The 21125-nt window shown below is 53.0% G+C and overlaps 1 protein-coding gene across 1 annotated transcript in view; it reads left to right on the forward strand.

The window, feature by feature from the left end:
* The window catches only part of LOC108522050 (contactin-associated protein-like 4), a 217238-nt gene that overhangs the window by 106137 nt on the left and 89976 nt on the right, over positions 1 to 21125 (forward strand). Inside the window, exon 4 of the mRNA XM_017862149.1 lies at positions 11671 to 11818. Within this exon, the coding sequence (XP_017717638.1) occupies positions 11671 to 11818 (148 nt within the window). The remainder of the gene's footprint in view (positions 1 to 11670; positions 11819 to 21125) is intronic.

Below are 21125 nucleotides of genomic sequence, written 5' to 3' on the forward strand. Positions count from 1 at the left end.
TTTGTTTGTCTGAGAAAATGTTTATTTCTCCTTCATTTTTGAAAGATAATTTCACAGAGAACAGAATTCTAGGTTGGTGGTTTTCTTCTCTTAACAGGCTCTTTCAATATTCCACTCTCATTTTGTTGTGTGGTTTCCGGGGACACGTCAGGCGCTGTTCTTACCTTTGCTCCTCTGGCAGTCAGGTGTTTCTTTTTCTTCTGGCTTCGTTCAGAACTTTTTCTTTATCTTTGATTTTCTTTAGCTTGAAAATGATAGGTCTGGATGCCTGAATTTGTGGTTTGGTGCCTGACATTAGTTTGGGAAAACTTTTCCGTCATCGTTGTTTCAAATATTTTTTCTGTTCCTTTCCCTGTTTATTCTCCTCTGGTTTTCACATAGTTCTGAATATTTTATTTTTGTGCAGCCTTTGTCTCTTTCTGTTTCAGTTTTTTTGCAACCTTGAGCTCAGAGGTTCAAGGCTGACCAAGCTCTTCACTCCTGTCATTGTGCTTTGATTGACAGCTCCTGTCATGGTGCTTTTGCTGACAGCTCCTGTCACGTGCTTTGATTGACAGCTCCTGTCACGGTGCTTGCTGCTGACTGACAGCTCCTGGTCTTTTTGGCTGTTTATTCAGATTTCCACCTGTCTGCTTACACTGTCCATGGTTTATTGTGAGGTTAATTTATCCATGAGAACCCATAGCAGATTAGTCACAGGTGTTTTAAATTTCTGATCTGAGAATTAAAGCATCCCTGTGGTATCTGAGTCTGGTCACGATGTTTGAACTGTTTCTTTAAACTGCCTTTTGCTTTGCGGTGTGCCTTGTAATGCTGTGTTTATAGCCCACATGATATAATGAGTAACAGAAATGGCTGCAAAGCAGCTTTTAGTGGCATGGGCTGCTGAGATATGGGGAGGGGAAGCTGGATCAGCCTCAGCCTTCCAGAGCCTGTGCCCCAAGGCAGGTCAGTTCTGTGTTCCCCCTTGGTTGGTACGGGATGGGTGGAGGGCTGAGTTGGGCACTTTCTTTCCCCAGGGTGTTGGGTCCTGATGGGACCCCTGTGGTTTACACTCTGTTACCTGTTGTCTCTGGAGGGCAGGCCTTGCTAAGGAGAACCCCAGGCTCTGGCAGATCCAAGTTTTTGACCTGTATTATTTTTCTTCTCTATAGGAAACTTACTCTAAAGTTTCTTGAGAGGCCAGTCTACGGGCAGCAGATTCCCTCTTTCCTCCCCCTGCCAGAAGCATGAGGGGTTTTCTTTACTATTCACTGTGAGAATCTGGTCCAGCTCTCGGAAGCAAAACTCACACAAGTTTTGGACTCACTGAGACAGGGTCCCCTGAAGCTTTAACGCACAGACTGGCCCACACCAAGTGTGCAGCAGGGTGTGAATCCCAGCTCCAGCCCCTGCCCTGGTGCCAGGCCCTGTGGGTTACTGCTCTGGAAAGTGGTGCTTCTCTGTGCCACCTGTTTAGGAGGCGGTGGTTTGCACTGTGACCTCACTTCTTCACCAGATCTACGAAGGGTTGCTGATTTTTCAGTTTGTTCAGCTTTATACTTGTTGTTAGGACACAGTGGCGACTTCCAAACTCCTTGCATCCCCAAACCAGGAAAAGGAAGCCAGCTGATGTACACGCTGGTGCTGATGTTGTTCGTGTGATGATGTCACATGATTAAGTGATAAACGTGATCACATAAGTAGTGACTTGTGTTCAGGCATCTAGAGCAGCGGCATTTTAGTTGCTTCCCAGTTTTCCACGGAGTGCTGGCGCTAGGGTAATTATGTTTCTAATGCTTGAATTAATTAGTATCTTCATACAACAGATTTATAAATATTTTATAATATTTATATTATAAGTTATTTTAACCAGATAACAGCAATCTTGCTAACATGCACAAACCAGTGTACTTAACACCTTGCGTGGACTCTTACAGCCCGTGGAGGACACAAGCTATGTCCAGTACTGTGGTCAGGGAGCCCACAGGGGCCTCTGCAGACCCCATACCCAGCACCGTGGTCCAGGCAACCACAGTGGGGCCCACAGGGGCCTCTGCAGATCCCATCCCCAGCACTGTGGTCCAGGCAACCACAGTGGGGCCCACAGGGGCCTCTGCAGATTCCCCCAGAGCCGTTTTCTATGCCCCTACTCCTCCCAGATTGTGCAATGATGCTCTTGCTGGTGGTTTCAGCCGGGCCAGGCCCCTGAGTGTGTGGAGGGTGCTGGAAGGGGGAAGGTGCAGAGTCAGGGAGCAGGTTTCACCCACAGTTCTCTTCCTCTGGTTTCACCCATGCTGTCTTCCTCTGGGCCAGGCTTGTGCATCCCCCAGTTATCACTCCAGCATGGGGCTCTGCATGAGCCACGCCCTTGGCTCCTGGGTCACCCTCTCCCTGGGTGCTGGCCTCCCTTGGGTTCCTCACCCCCACCTGCACCTTTGCTGGCTCCCATCCTCTTGTGACTGGGTTTTAGGTGCCATTGGCTTTGCTGAAACTCTGAACAAAACACTAGGCAGAGCTCAAACCAGGCTGTCCAGGGCAGCCCGGGAAGACACCAAGGCCAGGATGGGAATGCCTGACTCCAGTGAGCTTCTAGGTCCAGGTGGCATCCTGCTGTTCAACCAGCACAGTTTTAAAAAGGGTGAGCTGCGTAAGTGAGAGGAGAATCCCTCTAAAATCATCACCAATGATGTTCCCATGAAAACCCACGCCTTGGGCTTGGTACAAGCTTTCTACAACATTTTCTTTGAGTATAAAAATGAGATCACATGTGCAACTGATCAGTATTCACATCTAGAAACTTAACGCATGTTTATCAAAAACAAAAGCATTCTTTAATGGAATTCATCATTCTAACCAAGCATCCCTCACGTATTTAAATCAAATGCTCTCTGAAGACATACGTGCTTCAGAAATAAGTGGAGTTTAACTCTTTAATTCTAAACAAAAATGGCAAATGCAAAAGTTTCTGAAAGGAAATTGTTATCAATAAACTTCTCATTGACAGGTCATTTTGGGCTGTGATGATCTATCTGGACCCCAATCAGAAGGCACAGGTTACAGAATTCCAGAGACCATCTGAACAGCCCAGGGACAATATAATTGGTTTTTATTTATTCCCATTTTCAATTTAATTGTGTAGAGAATGTAAGATTATTTAGATATCCTGAGTTAGGATATTATGCTTAGTTGTTTAGATTTTAGTAGTAGGATTGACAAACATAGGGAAATAAGGATTTGACTAATCTTTAATATTGGAAATTAATTCCTGAAGATATTATTTTAAAACCAGTTATAGCAAATAAGCAGACGGAAAACCCTACTTCAGGTCACTCTTATACATCACCAAAGACCATGACTTACTGAAACAGATCATTTATTCAGCAATAATTGGTTTTGATTGTTGAATTTTAAGAGTGATTGTGGAGATGTTAAAGCTATTGGCTAACTGTAGATATTATGGCAAATTGATTTGATGTCTGAGGACAGAGCTGAGATTTTCCTACGTCTCCAGTAAGTAAAAACTGTAAAGTGTCAGATGTGAGTAGGCTCCGATCGTTAGCACCAAACCCATCGATCCTTACAACCCCTTCAGGTAAACCCTTCATCCAGCTTTGCCACAACACAGACCCCCAGTCCCCATCTGTTAAGAGAGCAGGAATCACACCACCTCTTAATTACACGTCTCAGGGCAGAGCTTCAACCCTGCAATTCTGCCTCACTCTTCAGTTGCATTGCTGTAATCAGGGTTTGAACTTCTGAAGGATTGCTGAAGGCACTGTATGTTCAAAGAGAAAAGTTATTCCTATTTATTAGAGAAAACACATCTTCAGACTTGAGAAAATAAAGCAAGGATAAATCTTTGTGGCTGTCCACTCATTCATAATTGTCTTACTCATGAGAATCCGGGCCCGCTTTGGAAGATTCAAAGCCAGGTTTGAATACAGGGTACACCAGACTCTATGTGTTGGTTTTTTGTAGACAATCGTTATTTGGTGTAAGAGATAAGACCATCACACTAAGTTCCAAAATCTAGGTCACCAGGTTCCTCAGAACATATTTGATGCCATTTATTTATCTATAAGAGCAATTGTTCTGTCTGAGAACTTAAGGAAATAGCTACAGTTATATATAACTTCCAACATGCAATTTCTTAAAATTCAAATAAGTTGCATTTATATGAATATAAGACCCGAATATATTTAAAACACATATAAATACATTAAATATTCTTTTAACAGAAACAAGATTTATGAAATGACTCATTTGTATGCTACTTCTCATGAAAGACTGAAGACAGCGTCAGAATGTGTATTTGGAAAGGAATCACAGGGCTCCTTAGAAAAGTGACTGATTCTGGGCAGGGACAGGTAATGCCCAGGCTGAGCTGGGAGCACCTTCTGATGACACCAGACAAGAAAGCACTTTGGTGCTTGAAAGGACTCACCTAACGGATTCTCGTGTGCAGATGTGGAGCCGTTCGAACATGGGAAATGGTAACAACCACAATGGATCCCATGGGAGCATTAAACCATCAGCATCTTACAGTCAGAGGGAGGAGGAGGGAGGGCGTTCTGACGGGAGGACATTGAGGGCCCTCGCTGTAAAAACGCTAACAACAGAGAATTGCCGTCCTCTAGACCCAGTGCAGTCATTGACCCAGGTGAGGATCCCAGCTGGCGCTGAGACTGTTGCATGCGCTGCTTCCTGAGCAAGATGTTCACAGGCTCTCAGAGAATCAGACCGCCTTTATTAGTTACTTGCAAAGAGAAAAGTCAGTTCCTTCCCCACATGATCAGAATTAATGTCAACAGGAGTGGTGTGTCTGAGTCTGTGCCTCATGAGCCACGATAAAAGACCCATAAGCCCATTCATGTCATGTTCTTACCAAAAACCTGTGGCCAACCTTGGCCATGAGGGACCCTCAGACAAACCCAGAACATGCCAGGGGCTATGGGTACCCCAAATTAGGTGATTCAAAACATCAAAACCATGAGCCAAAAACACAAGATGGGCTCTGTTCTGTATTTGGGGAAAAATTTAAATATGGGCTATATCCCATATATTATTATTGGCTTGGTGTCAGCAATGATATTCAGTCACTTTGGAGAAGGTCTGTTTTTAGGAGATGTGCACTGAGTTTAGGATGAAGGATGGTGAAGTCTACAACTTTATTCAAATGGCCCCACAACTACCAGCCACATGTGTGCATGTCTGCACGTGTTTTTGCATGCATAGGTATGAATATGTGTGTATCCATGCCATGTGCATACACACACGTGTGGGTGTGTGTGAATGCATGGATGTGCACACCTGTGTCCAAAGAGAGGGTGTGACAGAGCAAAAGACCAGCGACTCCGGGCTCACAGGTGAAAGCTACACCATCTGTGCATTGTTTGGTGTAGTCAACACAAAGGTTTAAATTTTTTCCCCCCAAATTTAGAAACCTTAAGTTTTCCTTTTAGGGAAATGAAATACAAAATCTTTTCTCAAACAAGTAAATAAACATACTAATTAGTATATTTTGCTTCCACTGGACTAATGATGGAATGGGCAGCTCGAGAGCCCTTTTGCCCTTCTGGCCTCTAATCCCACCAAATAGAGCCCTGCTTTCAGAATGGGAGGGCAACAGCCTAGGCTGATTTCCTTAATATCTCCTGTCATTAGGGTTCAAAATTGCTAGTAGTTTTAAATAAAATTTGCATTTGATATCATAAGCATTGAATGATATGTTTTTGATTATAGGAGCTGCTATTTATATCTTCTCTCTTGAAAGGGACGTATTGGATATGAGCCCCGAGTCTGGCTCAGTGGGTTCAGCAGCAGGAACGGTGACAGTGGGCACACAGCAGCCTTGGAGTGGCCGCTCACCTGAGGCCTCACAGTGGGCACCGCCCTGGTGGCCTCGGGAGGGAGGCATCTCCAGCCCTGTTTACAGACACAGAAACTGAGGCTGGCAGTGAGGAATCTCGCAGGTGCTTAGGACCAAAAGGCTCATTAGTGAATCATCCTGCGAGATCAGTCTTAAGTCTCCGTTCACAGGTGTGGTCGGACAGTCCTCGCCTTGGGGGCTGCAGGGATAGTGGTGACACCTCCTGGATTGTCCCATGCTCCCACAGTGAGCTCTCGCTCTCTGTCCATGGTCCTGTTTGATGAGGACTCCTGGGCTCAGACACCAGTCCCCAGGGTTACTCCATTAGGCAGGGCAGTGACCTGCTAACTCAGGGCACCTTCTCACTGGAGTAGAAGATCATAGATAGGAAGCCCTGCTCATCATGCTCATTGATCTAATTACTACAGAATAGAAGAGCCTCCTTCCTTGACCTCAGTGCAGTGAACTGTGATTGTGTGATCAAAATGTACAGAATCGGAAGGTGGGGCACATTCAACAAAGGGCTCATTTCACTGCTGCCTTCCTGTTCTGCAGTGCGTGGAACTCGGGGTCTCTAATGTTGGAGGCTTAAGCAGGGCTGCTGTTGGGCTTAAGTCGTGACTTCCTTTGACACGTGATGGAGGCTTGGATGTGGAGTTTTTGCTCAGGCTCCAGGTAGAAGGAAGCTTAACTCAGGTTCTGGGGCCTCTCTCCACCCCTAGCATGGGAGAATGCATCAGGATCATGTAACCATGTGGTGCCGTTGATTGAATACCAAGAACAGAGCTTACGGGCCCAAAGTGAGGGCTTCTGGCTGGATTTAAAAGGTCCAGAGGGGCTGATGGAATCCTTCATCCAAGGCACTTAAACGTATTATTTGCAGGGTAAGAACAATATCAGGACACTTGGAAAGTTTTGTCAGTTTTGATTCTCTTTCTAAAATGCAAATTTAAATTTCCACCTGGGGAAACTATTCAACACTCAATTGACTTTTGAAACAGGGATTGGAGCACTCCAGGATGCTCTGTGCTCCCGGAACTGGAGGTGCGGATGCTCTCCCAGACCAGGCAGTGATCAGGTGTAAACCCGGGTCCCTCGTGCACCTCCGAGGCCTGACTCCAGCACTGACAGCTGTCAGGATGATTGGTATGACACTGAGAATGCCGCCGTTGCTTGGAATTTTAATGCTAAATCGATGCCTTGTTAATGGAGCTTTTGCATGGAAGTTACATGACTGTATTTTGCTTCGTGTTATTAAGTAACAATTAAACTAGGAGTCGAAAGGCGCCTCTCAGAGTGACCCTGGTGAAAGGCGCCTCTCAGAGTGACCCTGGTGAAAGGCGCCTATCAGAGTGACCGTGGTGAAACGCGCCTCTCAGAGTGACCCTGGTGAAAGGTGCCTCTCAGAGTGACCCTGGTGAAAGGCGCCTCTTTCATCAATGTGATCCTCGTGGGAAAAAAGACCCTCAAAACAGAAAACCCAGGGAGGCCGACGGAGTTCTCACAGAAGTGTTTTCCTGCTTTTGATGGACATGAGCAAAATTTAAATCTTTACTTTTTTCACTGAACTGGTTTTTTAAATTTAAGTGAATTATTTACACTGTAATGATATGGTTATTTTAAAGCTGAAATTTGGTTGCAGCTTTACACCAACCCACCTCAGCCTGCAGGGGCCAGAGTGAGGGCTCTGGCTGGACAACCCTCCCCAAGCTGGGCCTTCCCAGCCCGCGGCTCCCACCTCCACCGTCCTGCAGTGATGAGTCCAGAGTCTCCACGTAGAAATCCCCACAGAGCGATTCTGATCCACGTTGGAGTTTAGAACCACTGTCCATGGAAGACAGAAACGCCTACATGATGGAGAGGTCCCATGCACACACATACACACACACAAACACACAAACACAGGCACACACGTACACACATGCACCCCTGACACCCATGCAGACACAAACATGCACACACACGCAGACACCTGCACACACATGTACACACAGGCACACAATCGTAGACACAGACACACACACGCAAACACAGGCACACACACATACACAGAGGCACACACTCCTACACACAGGCATGCACTCGTACACACAGGCACGCACACGTACACACAGGCGCGCACACGTACACACAGGCACACACTCGTAGACACACACACATGCAAATACCCTTGCACACACGCACACAGCACTCAATTTACAAATATTTTAGAAAAAAATTCCATTTCACATGTGATCCAAAGTATGCCACAAGGACTGGAGGCTGTGGGGACTCATTCGGCTTCCTGAGCATCCCGGCCTCCCGGCTGCCGGGGCCAGTGGATTCCGCAGGGACAGCCCTCACCCCCCTCCCAGGGTGTCCGCCTCACCCCTCACCCAGGCTTAGGAGCCTGTTGAGCCGTCTCAGATTGATCAGGAAACATGGGGTCTTCTTGCTCTTTATATTTGTTTTCTATGGTTATTGTGAAGTTGGGAAGCTGAGCGTTTTACTGTTTGTCAGACCCTTCTCACCGCTCGCCGACTCACAGGCTCAGAGAACTTTCAGCTGCGTCCACGCGTCCTCCTCACTCACAGCGCTGCCTCTGTGTTTTAATAGTAACCCGAATTTACACGCGTCCTCCTCACTCACAGGGCTGCCCTAGAGTTTTAATAATAACCCGAATTGACACGCGTCCTCCTCACTCACAGCGCTGCCTCTGTGTTTTAATAGTAACCCGAATTTACACGCGTCCTCCTCACTCACAGCGACTTTTGAAACAGGGATTGGAGCACTCCAGGATGCTCTGTGCTCCCGGAACTGGAGGTGCGGATGCTCTCCCAGACCAGGCAGTGATCAGGTGTAAACCCGGGTCCCTCGTGCACCTCCGAGGCCTGACTCCAGCACTGACAGCTGTCAGGATGATTGGTATGACACTGAGAATGCCGCCGTTGCTTGGAATTTTAATGCTAAATCGATGCCTTGTTAATGGAGCTTTTTGCATGGAAGTTACATGACTGTATTTTGCTTCGTGTTATTAAGTAACAATTAAACTAGGAGTCGAAAGGCGCCTCTCAGAGTGACCCTGGTGAAAGGCGCCTCTCAGAGTGACCCTGGTGAAAGGCGCCTATCAGAGTGACCGTGGTGAAACGCGCCTCTCAGAGTGACCGTGGTGAAACGCGCCTCTCAGAGTGACCCTGGTGAAAGGTGCCTCTCAGAGTGACCCTGGTGAAAGGCGCCTCTTTCATCAATGTGATCCTCGTGGGAAAAAAGACCCTCAAAACAGAAAACCCAGGGAGGCCGACGGAGTTCTCACAGAAGTGTTTTCCTGCTTTTGATGGACATGAGCAAAATTTAAATCTTTACTTTTTTCACTGAACTGGTTTTTTAAATTTAAGTGAATTATTTACACTGTAATGATATGGTTATTTTTAAAGCTGAAATTTGGTTGCAGCTTTACACCAACCCACCTCAGCCTGCAGGGGCCAGAGTGAGGGCTCTGGCTGGACAACCCTCCCCAAGCTGGGCCTTCCCAGCCCGCGGCTCCCACCTCCACCGTCCTGCAGTGATGAGTCCAGAGTCTCCACGTAGAAATCCCCACAGAGCGATTCTGATCCACGTTGGAGTTTAGAACCACTGTCCATGGAAGACAGAAACGCCTACATGATGGAGAGGTCCCATGCACACACATACACACACACAAACACACAAACACAGGCACACACGTACACACATGCACCCCTGACACCCATGCAGACACAAACATGCACACACACGCAGACACCTGCACACACATGTACACACAGGCACACAATCGTAGACACAGACACACACACGCAAACACAGGCACACACACATACACAGAGGCACACACTCCTACACACAGGCATGCACTCGTACACACAGGCACGCACACGTACACACAGGCGCGCACACGTACACACAGGCACACACTCGTAGACACACACACATGCAAATACCCTTGCACACACGCACACAGCACTCAATTTACAAATATTTTAGAAAAAAATTCCATTTCACATGTGATCCAAAGTATGCCACAAGGACTGGAGGCTGTGGGGACTCATTCGGCTTCCTGAGCATCCCGGCCTCCCGGCTGCCGGGGCCAGTGGATTCCGCAGGGACAGCCCTCACCCCCCTCCCAGGGTGTCCGCCTCACCCCTCACCCAGGCTTAGGAGCCTGTTGAGCCGTCTCAGATTGATCAGGAAACATGGGGTCTTCTTGCTCTTTATATTTGTTTTCTATGGTTATTGTGAAGTTGGGAAGCTGAGCGTTTTACTGTTTGTCAGACCCTTCTCACCGCTCGCCGACTCACAGGCTCAGAGAACTTTCAGCTGCGTCCACGCGTCCTCCTCACTCACAGCGCTGCCTCTGTGTTTTAATAGTAACCCGAATTGACACGCGTCCTCCTCACTCACAGCGCTGCCTCTGTGTTTTAATAGTAACCCGAATTTACACGCGTCCTCCTCACTCACAGCGCTGCCTCTGTGTTTTAATAGTAACCTGAATTTACACGCGTCCTCCTCGCTCACGGTGCTGCAGATAACCCCTCCCAAGGTGCCCTTGACTCTGACTTCGTGAATGGCGTTTGATATTGGTGTCTGGAGATGTCCTCACATCCTGATATTATAATGCTTTGTGCTAAGTATTTTCAGCGTTGATAGAGATTTTTAAAAGGGGATCCTTGAGGAGTCTGTCTTGTTCTGGGAAACCCGACGCCCAGGCTGCCTCCGAGTTGGTGCGTGGCCTTCCCGCCTACCCCACCCTCTGTGCCCTAAGCCAAGTCTGCAGGAAGGGGAGGGAGAGGCTGGAACCACTGTGGCCCCCACACCCCGCCCCGCCCCGGCGCACGCTCCTCTGACTGCGACTCCGGGGCTCTCACCCTTGCGGTTCTCGTCCTGTGCATCCTCAGCGTGTGTTTTACGGTGAAACTCTGTGACCTGGAGATTAGGCATGAAGCTCACGTGTTGTTTTCCAAACACAAGCCTCATAGAAACGCCCTGGTCAGGGCGCTGGGATGGTGCTGAGAACATTTAGAGTGGCCTCGTACCAGGGAAGGCCTTGGGACCGGAGCCTCTCTGTGGGGAGTGGGGAGTGGGGCAGCCAGACAGCATCTCTCGCTCAGAAAGTGAACCCGCCTGGCCGGCTCGCAGGTCTCAGAACAGCGTGTCCAGCAGGGAAACAGGGGCACAGGCAGAGGCTTTGCTGAGCTGAGGCCTAGCCTGGCTCCCGCTGGGACCTAGACCTGTGAGACCCTGTGGGTCAGGGCTGGAGGCCGTCCCCGGTCACTGCCACAGCCCCAGGACAGCTGGAGGGAGTTCCCATCTCCTGCCTCCTGATGGGGTTTGCCTTGGTCCCTTGTTCAAGCCGCTGCAACGAAACAGCACGGGTGCGGCAGCTCATCAAGGACTGAGACTCGCTTCTCAGTGCGGAGGCCGGCAGCCCAGGGTCAGGGCATGGCAAACCTGGTGTCAGGGTGGACGTCCAGGCCACTCCCTGGTGGTTACCTCTCCCCCGGTCCCTTCCACCAGGACACCCATCCCATCATGGGCTCCACCCTGAGACCCCAACACCTCTGAAAGGCTCCACCTCCAAAACCATTGTCTGGGGTTAAATTCCAACGTAGGAACCCGGGGGCCAGTGGCTGCGGCACTGTCTCAGGCCAAGTGGTCTGAGAGCTGCTTTGCCTGGGGAGCGGGTGGGCTGGGGACAGGACATTGAAGAGAGGAGAGGGGCCGAGACCCCAGGGAGGGAGGGTCCTGCCTGCAGGCCGTTCTCCTTGGAGGCGCAGACCCCGGCCACTGAGCCCCCTCTCTTGCAGGGCTTTCTGGGAAACGCGAATGCAGACAGCGTGGTACAGCACAGGCTGCGGCCGCCCCTGGAGGCCCGGCACCTGCGCTTCTTGCCCGTGGCCTGGAACCCAGACAGCAGGATTGGGATGCGTGTGGAGGCCTACGGATGTGCCCACAGTGAGTGCTTGGACCCGGGGCACGGGGCACAGGACCGGCCCCTGCGAGTCTGCTCAGCACACAGCCTGCTGCCTGCGGCTCTCTCCGTCTCTCTCTCTCTGTCTCTCTCACTCTCTGTTTCTTTGTCTCTCTATCTCTCTCTTTCTCTTTGTCTCTCTCTGCATCCAGTTATGCCACAACCCCCTCATGGCCTGTCTGCCCGGTGCTGAAGTCTGAGGGTGGCATGGCCAGGTGCTGAGGCCCTGAGGGTGGCCTGCCTGGCCAGGCACTGAGGTCCAGGGGTGGCCTGGCTGGGTGCTGAGGCCCTGGGGTGGCCTCTCTGACCGGGTGCTGAGGTCCGGGGGTGGCCTGGCCGGGTGCTGAAGTCCCAGGGGTGGCCTATCTGGTCGGGCGCTGAGGTCCGGGGGTGGCATGGCCGGGTGCTGAGGCCCTGGGGTGGCCTATCTGGTCAGGCGCTGAGGTCCGGGGGTAGCATGGCCAGGTGCTGAGGTCCCAGGGATGGCCTATCTGGTCAGGCGCTGAGGTCCGGGGGTGGCCCACCTGCGGCATGGTGGCGGCTGTGCTATCACTCACTTATCACATCCACGTCTGTCGGGAGCTGGTGATGGGAAGAGAATGTTCTGGGTTGATGTGGAAGATGAGTGCACAGTGTTTTCTTCACAAGGAAGGAGCAGAGCTGGGACTGTGCAAACCAGAGTGAGAAACGGCAGGGGGGGACCCAGTGGCTCAGTGGAGGGACGAGAGGCTGCTTCTTGGGGCCCAAAGGGGGCTTGCAGCTGTGAAAAGCAACAGAACAGACTGTCCTGTCCCAGGAGAATCTGACGTGGGGGTGCCTGGAGCTGAGTCTCACTGGGACTGTCGGGACAGACGCTCCAAGAAGGGCCGGCAGTGCTGATGTTGCCCGGTGCCCCTGCAGCGGGCTCAGCCGTCCTTCCTGGCCTGGCCACCGACTCAGGGACATTGAGCCATTTTTTCCTCCTTTGACCACCTCCACACACCCCTGGACACCTCTAAGTCCACAAGGCGCTCCCTCCAGCTAAGACCCCCACATGCAGGGTCTCTTGGATCTGGGAACACGTGGCTGTGGTTCCCCCGCACCCCCATCGGCACATCCATGCTCCTTGTTCCCCAGCAGAGCACCCGTTGGGGAGGAGGGGCCTTGGGCTGCTCGCTCTCAGCCCATGACTCCCTGGCTGCATGAGCAGACGGCACCCTTAGGGCCCAGGATCAGAAAACCCCTAAATTCAGCAACTGTGCTGCCGGCAACACGGGGGTTGGCAAAAGGGAGTTCGGAAGACAGTGCACCAGCAGGACTCTGAAAGTGGCCCCGAGACGGCTCCAGGAGGTGGAAATGCCAGGTCTTGCCACAGCTGGAGAGGAGACCAGCTCTTCCCACTTCACCCTCCAACCCCAAGGCAGGCCCCGTCCTCCATGCGTTGTCCTGAGCTGGGGAGGATACCTCATGCTGCTCCCCGCCCCCCAGGTTTCCATGCTCATCCTCGCCCCAGAAGATGTAGAGGAAACAGCTCCCCCAGCCTTGGTCCCTGTCCAGCTCCCCCAGCCTCGGTCCTGTGCACGCTGCTGTTTCCAGGCCCATCCTTAGCACTGGGAGAAACCCAGCGGCATCTCGGGCCCTGGAGGCCCAGTGGGGAGGGGATATCCCCTGGGTCTCACCTCTGCAACTTCTCCCGAGGGCTCTGTGGGTCTCCCGTGCCCCTTCCACATCACACCCCAGGCTTCCTTGTACACGTTTTGGATTCCTGGTGTTGAAGAATAGTGTATCCTGCACCTTGCTGGGAAGGCGAGCAGATGTCCTGCAGGGTGATTGTGCCTGGGAAGACCTTGCTGGGAAGGTGAAGAGACGTCCTGCAGGGTGATTACAATGCAGAAGAGATGGGCTCCCACCGGGTGTAGGAGAGGAAGCAACAGGGGGTGCAGCCCACACACGGCAAGGTCAAGGTCAGGAATCAAGGTCGGGACGGAAAACGACGAAGCAGAGACCTCAGGGTGGGGGATTCTGGCTAAGCCCACTCCACAGGAGCCCTGCCAAGGCAGCCCAGTGGGGTCGGATCTCAGGGTCCAGGGTTCTCTGGACACTGACCCAGCAGAATTCTCCCTGAACTGGATGTGCAGGCCAAGGACCCGGCTGCAGGTGGAGGCCGCCCAGGAGGTCAGGGGACCCAGCAGGAGCTTGGGCCAGGAGGGAGATGTGTTGTCCGCTGGGTGCAGATGGTTCTGCCAGGATGAGCTCCACTGAGTAAAGGAAGCCCCTTCAGGCCCGGGCTGCTCTGTGCAGTAATCTCCACACACATCCTTAACACAGGCCCCAAGACACACAGGCCCCGCCAGACACAGGCCTCAATACACACAGGCTCCAACACACAGGCTTCGACACACACAGGCGCCAACACACACATAAGGCCTCAACACACACAGGCCCTGACACACACAGGCCCAGCAGACACACAGACCCTGACACACACAGGCCCAACACACACACAGACCCTGACACACACAGGCCCAACACACACAGGCCCTGACACACACAGGCCCTGACACACAGGCTTTGACATACACAGGCTTCAACACACACAGGCTCCAACACACACAGGCCTCAACACACACAGGCTCTGACACACACAGGCCCGAGACACACAGGCCCTGACACACACAGGCTCCGACACACAAAGGCCTCAACACGCATGGGCTCCAACACACACAGGCCTTAACACACACAGGCCCTGACATACACACAGGACACACACAGGCCCCGACATACACAGGCCTCAACACATACAAGCCCTAACATACACAGGCCCCAATACACACAGGCTCCCACACACATGGCTTCCAGGCAACATTTTCACTAGAAGAACCTCAGGGGGTGGACTCTGGGATGGGCAGGTGATGGGTAGAAGGAAGTGGAGTCTGGACTGTCCCAGGGCAGGTGCCGTGATCTCTTCACGCTACCTGGTGGGTCACACGTGCAGACTTAGGGGGACCAGGAAACCTGCATTGGAAATTCAGGCTGTGATGTCGGCAAGTTCTCTCTGTGTGGACTCAGCTGGCCACTGGGTTCCAACCCATTTCAGCCAGTTTTGTTTTCTTACAAGAGAAGGGCGCTTCCGCCTTTCAGCAAGCTGTTTCTTCTCTTATCTGACATCCTGAAAACTCCAGGATTTCTGTTCCTCATTGGTCTCTTTAGGTCTTTGGGGCCCAGGTTCCCTGAGTCATCTGCAGTAGTGTTTTAGGCCCCCCGCCCGACCCGCCCACCGATGCCTGCACAGTCCCCAACCCAACCTTCAGTCATTACTTTTTGGGAATAAGTTTTCTAAGGTACATACAGAAATGTGTGCACAGCGTAAATACGTGCAGCTGCGTAGGTTTTCACAACATCACGAGCATCCCCAGACCACAGAACGGAGCGTCACCCGTCCTCAGGCTCCCTGTGCCCAGTGCTGACCCTTCGCCCACCAGTCACCAGTTTAGTGGGGACACGTCCCACCTTCGAACTCTTTACACAGGGGTGCTTTGGCAGGTGCCTCTCTGCTGTCTTCCCTCACCCCACCCCCCGTTACCCACCTACTCCTCCATCGGCACGCGGGTCCCCCGCAAGCCCCTCCGGGCCAGGTGTCATTCTACATGCTCCCCTGGCAACTGGCTCTGTCCCCGTGGCAACCTGATCAATCCCCATGGCCACCGGAATCACCCAGGGCCGTGCGGCAGGCGCTTGTGAATCTCCTGATGGACAAGTGGATGTGCAGGGGAGTGCCTCGTCGGCGAGGTGGAGAGAGCAGAGGTGTGGCCCAGGAGAGGGCTTGCGTGGGCCCGAGGCAGCCCCCGAGACCTGCTCCAGGTCGGACACCAAACCAGGAAGGGTGGGCAGGCTCGGGTGAACCCAGCAGCAGCAGCTTTCAGGCGTGAGGCGCATCTGGTGAAACGCCGCCTGCCTTGGAGGGAGCACGGGTTCTCCAGCTCTGATCATGAGTCTACAATCAACACTGCGGCAAAGCTGTTTAAAATGAGAAGGTGTGCTTCGTAAGGACGAGAAAAACAGACCCGGAGCCACGGTGGACCTGCCTGCTGTGGGTCCGGGGTCCGCTGCTGTCAGTTTCCATTAGGGAAACCTCGAGAGGACATAAAACAGCGTGGGAGGGAGAGGAACCCACCCTGAAAAGGAAAATGCTGGCAGTTAACAGGGTCGTCCATGGTGTGAACCATGTGGATCTGTGTGCACCCACCCGTGGAAGGACTTCCACATCCAGGGCACACAGGAGCTGGGAGACACAGCCAGCAGCGGCCTTCCCTGGAGCCTGGGAAAGGTGCATTTCTGTAGCAGCCACAGGTCGGGGCCAGGCTGCTGCTGGTGTTATCGCAGCCACTCAACAGTGGGGAGCACCAGCTTTACAAAGAGGAAGCCAATGACTGAGGTGTGGGCTCGGCTCTAGGTACAGCGGGTGACAAGCGTGGGCTTCACATGGGAGGAAGGCGGGCGATTCGCTGTCACCCCACAGTGGGCAGTGGGGACCCTCCAACCAGAGGCCTGAGATGAGTTCCCAATCACTGTACCCTGAGGACCCCCTGAGAGGCTTTCAGGTTTTAGAAAACCCCTTCCTGAAAAATCCACACGTAACATACGAGCTCTCCCGTGTGTGCGTGTGTGTGCGTGTGCGTGTGTGTTTGTGCATCACGGTGATCAGACCCAACGCCAGGTCCTGGGGGCGATGAAGTCCGGTGGAGTCAAAGGAATAAGAAAAAGACAGTTTGAGAAAGTGGGACCAGGGGCCATCGCCAGTGTGGAGGCTGCACCAGAGCTCTGGGAGCGCAGGCTATTTATTGGTGCTCAAAGAAACAGCTAGTGAGGATGTGGGGGTTGAAAGGAAACAGTGTATCAAGTGAAGGAGAGTTAATGAGCCTGCTGGAAGCAAGGAGCCAGCATGTCTAGCAGACATGGAAGCCCCGCCTCAGCTTCTCTCCCAACATTTGTGTGTGTGTGTGTGTGTGTGTGCGCGCGCGCATCCCTGTGCATGTGTGCTTGTGTGTGTGCACGTGTGTATGTTTGTGATGTGTCTGTGCATTTGTGTGTGTGCATGTGTGTGATGTGTGTGCCTGTGTGTCTCTGTGCCTGTGCATGCATGCTTGTTTCTGTGTCTGTGTGCTTGTGCATGGGTGTGTATGAGTGTCTCTGGCTGTAGCAGGCTCTGCGGGTCCCTGTGTGCATCAGAGCCCTCCTGCAGGTTGGGTTTGGAGTGTGGGGAGCCCTCGGAGGGAGTGAGGTCATGGAGAGGGTGGCTGAGCCCTTTGTGCTCTGGGCTCCCTGCCTAAGAGGTCACCTTGTGACTGCAGCCGGGCCACTCGGGATGGCCCCACGGGGTCCCCTGGCGGCCGCTCTCCCTCCCGGTCCTGCCCACTGCCCCATTGCTTGGGGATCTGTGTTAGTCTGTTCTTGCATTGCTATAAAGAATGATCCAAGGCTGGGTAATTTATAAGGAAAAGAGGTTTAATTGGCTCACGCTTGGCAGGCTGTACAGGAAGCATGGCGGCATCTGCTTCTGGGGAGGCCTTGGGGAACTTTTACTCGTGGTGGACGGGGAATGGTAAACAGTCGTCTCAAATGGCAAAAGCAGGAGCAAGGGGCGGGGGAGGCGCTGTGCACTTTTAAACAACAGGATCTCGGGAGAGCTCACTATGCCCAGGACCCCACGGAGGGGATGGTGTTAAACCATCATGAGGGACCCGCCCCAGGATCCAGTCACCTCCCACCAGGCCCCACCTCCAACAGGGGATGTCATTTCAATAACACTCAATAACAGTTCAATAACATTCTGAGGTTTGGGTGGAGACAGAGCCAAACCCTGCCAGGCTCCCAACAACAGGACTTCACAATTGGTCCCTTTGCAAACACCACCCTGTTCTGAGAATTCCGAGGCTTCCCCGTGACCCCACAGGACGCACAGCCACTTCCCAAGGAGGTGTCCCTCCCTTCCCCTTCCCCAGCTGTGCACCACGGAAGAGACTGCAGCTCCTTCCGGCGACACAGCAGCTGCTCCTTTGGTGTCAGCGATGCCCTGACATTTTCCGCAGAGGAATGAGTGATGCGGCCTGGAGCGAGAGCACATGAGATGCTGTCCGGTTGGAGAACCGTGGCAGCGTTTGGGCCAGGAAACCACAGGACTCCCAGCAGCCCTTGCCCGTAAGGACAGGGCCCTTTACAGAGCTCGTGTGGTCACCCCCAGCCTCGGTGGGAGGAGGACGTGCCCTTCCGTGAAGGGTCCCTAACATGTGCCTGGGTCGCCTGTGATGAGTCCAGGGTTAGGGGGTGTCACCAGGTGAGGATCTATTATGGNACACACACAGGCCCCGACATACACAGGCCTCAACACATACAAGCCCTAACATACACAGGCCCCAATACACACAGGCTCCCACACACATGGCTTCCAGGCAACATTTTCACTAGAAGAACCTCAGGGGTGGACTCTGGGATGGGCAGGTGATGGGTAGAAGGAAGTGGAGTCTGGACTGTCCCAGGGCAGGTGCCGTGATCTCTTCACGCTACCTGGTGGGTCACACGTGCAGACTTAGGGGACCAGGAAACCTGCATTGGAAATTCAGGCTGTGATGTCGGCAAGTTCTCTCTGTGTGGACTCAGCTGGCCACTGGGTTCCAACCCATTTCAGCCAGTTTTGTTTTCTTACAAGAGAAGGGCGCTTCCGCCTTTCAGCAAGCTGTTTCTTCTCTTATCTGACATCCTGAAAACTCCAGGATTTCTGTTCCTCATTGGTCTCTTTAGGTCTTTGGGGCCCAGGTTCCCTGAGTCATCTGCAGTAGTGTTTTAGGCCCCCCGCCCGACCCGCCCACCGATGCCTGCACAGTCCCCAACCCAACCTTCAGTCATTACTTTTGGGAATAAGTTTTCTAAGGTACATACAGAAATGTGTGCACAGCGTAAATACGTGCAGCTGCGTAGGTTTTCACAACATCACGAGCATCCCCAGACCACAGAACGGAGCGTCACCCGTCCTCAGGCTCCCTGTGCCCAGTGCTGACCCTTCGCCCACCAGTCACCAGTTTAGTGGGGACACGTCCCACCTTCGAACTCTTTACACAGGGGTGCTTTGGCAGGTGCCTCTCTGCTGTCTTCCCTCACCCCACCCCCCGTTACCCACCTACTCCTCCATCGGCACGCGGGTCCCCGCAAGCCCCTCCGGGCCAGGTGTCATTCTACATGCTCCCCTGGCAACTGGCTCTGTCCCCGTGGCAACCTGATCAATCCCCATGGCCACCGGAATCACCCAGGGCCGTGCGGCAGGCGCTTGTGAATCTCCTGATGGACAAGTGGATGTGCAGGGGAGTGCCTCGTCGGCGAGGTGGAGAGAGCAGAGGTGTGGCCCAGGAGAGGGCTTGCGTGGGCCCGAGGCAGCCCCGAGACCTGCTCCAGGTCGGACACCAAACCAGGAAGGGTGGGCAGGCTCGGGTGAACCCAGCAGCAGCAGCTTTCAGGCGTGAGGCGCATCTGGTGAAACGCCGCCTGCCTTGGAGGGAGCACGGGTTCTCCAGCTCTGATCATGAGTCTACAATCAACACTGCGGCAAAGCTGTTTAAAATGAGAAGGTGTGCTTCGTAAGGACGAGAAAACAGACCCGGAGCCACGGTGGACCTGCCTGCTGTGGGTCCGGGGTCCGCTGCTGTCAGTTTCCATTAGGGAAACCTCGAGAGGACATAAAACAGCGTGGGAGGGAGAGGAACCCACCCTGAAAAGGAAAATGCTGGCAGTTAACAGGGTCGTCCATGGTGTGAACCATGTGGATCTGTGTGCACCCACCCGTGGAAGGACTTCCACATCCAGGGCACACAGGAGCTGGGAGACACAGCCAGCAGCGGCCTTCCCTGGAGCCTGGGAAAGGTGCATTTCTGTAGCAGCCACAGGTCGGGGCCAGGCTGCTGCTGGTGTTATCGCAGCCACTCAACAGTGGGGAGCACCAGCTTTACAAAGAGGAAGCCAATGACTGAGGTGTGGGCTCGGCTCTAGGTACAGCGGGTGACAAGCGTGGGCTTCACATGGGAGGAAGGCGGGCGATTCGCTGTCACCCCACAGTGGGCAGTGGGGACCCTCCAACCAGAGGCCTGAGATGAGTTCCCAATCACTGTACCCTGAGGACCCCTGAGAGGCTTTCAGGTTTTAGAAAACCCCTTCCTGAAAATCCACACGTAACATACGAGCTCTCCCGTGTGTGCGTGTGTGTGCGTGTGCGTGTGTGTTTGTGCATCACGGTGATCAGACCCAACGCCAGGTCCTGGGGCGATGAAGTCCGGTGGAGTCAAAGGAATAAGAAAAGACAGTTTGAGAAAGTGGGACCAGGGGCCATCGCCAGTGTGGAGGCTGCACCAGAGCTCTGGGAGCGCAGGCTATTTATTGGTGCTCAAAGAAACAGCTAGTGAGGATGTGGGGTTGAAAGGAAACAGTGTATCAAGTGAAGGAGAGTTAATGAGCCTGCTGGAAGCAAGGAGCCAGCATGTCTAGCAGACATGGAAGCCCCGCCTCAGCTTCTCTCCCAACATTTGTGTGTGTGTGTGTGTGTGTGTGCGCGCGCGCATCCCTGTGCATGTGTGCTTGTGTGTGTGCACGTGTGTATGTTTGTGATGTGTCTGTGCATTTGTGTGTGTGCATGTGTGTGATGTGTGTGCCTGTGTGTCTCTGTGCCTGTGCATGCATGCTTGTTTCTGTGTCTGTGTGCTTGTGCATGGGTGTGTATGAGTGTCTCTGGCTGTAGCAGGCTCTGCGGGTCCCTGTGTGCATCAGAGCCCTCCTGCAGGTTGGGTTTGGAGTGTGGGGAGCCCTCGGAGGGAGTGAGGTCATGGAGAGGGTGGCTGAGCCCTTTGTGCTCTGGGCTCCCTGCCTAAGAGGTCACCTTGTGACTGCAGCCGGGCCACTCGGGATGGCCCCACGGGGTCCCCTGGCGGCCGCTCTCCCTCCCGGTCCTGCCCACTGCCCCATTGCTTGGGGATCTGTGTTAGTCTGTTCTTGCATTGCTATAAAGAATGATCCAAGGCTGGGTAATTTATAAGGAAAAGAGGTTTAATTGGCTCACGCTTGGCAGGCTGTACAGGAAGCATGGCGGCATCTGCTTCTGGGGAGGCCTTGGGGAACTTTTACTCGTGGTGGACGGGGAATGGTAAACAGTCGTCTCAAATGGCAAAAGCAGGAGCAAGGGGCGGGGAGGCGCTGTGCACTTTTAAACAACAGGATCTCGGGAGAGCTCACTATGCCCAGGACCCCACGGAGGGGATGGTGTTAAACCATCAT

The sequence above is a fragment of the Rhinopithecus bieti genome, unplaced genomic scaffold (genome assembly GCF_001698545.2).
Source record: "Rhinopithecus bieti isolate Rb0 unplaced genomic scaffold, ASM169854v2 scaffold_63361, whole genome shotgun sequence".
NCBI lineage: Eukaryota > Metazoa > Chordata > Mammalia > Primates > Cercopithecidae > Rhinopithecus > Rhinopithecus bieti.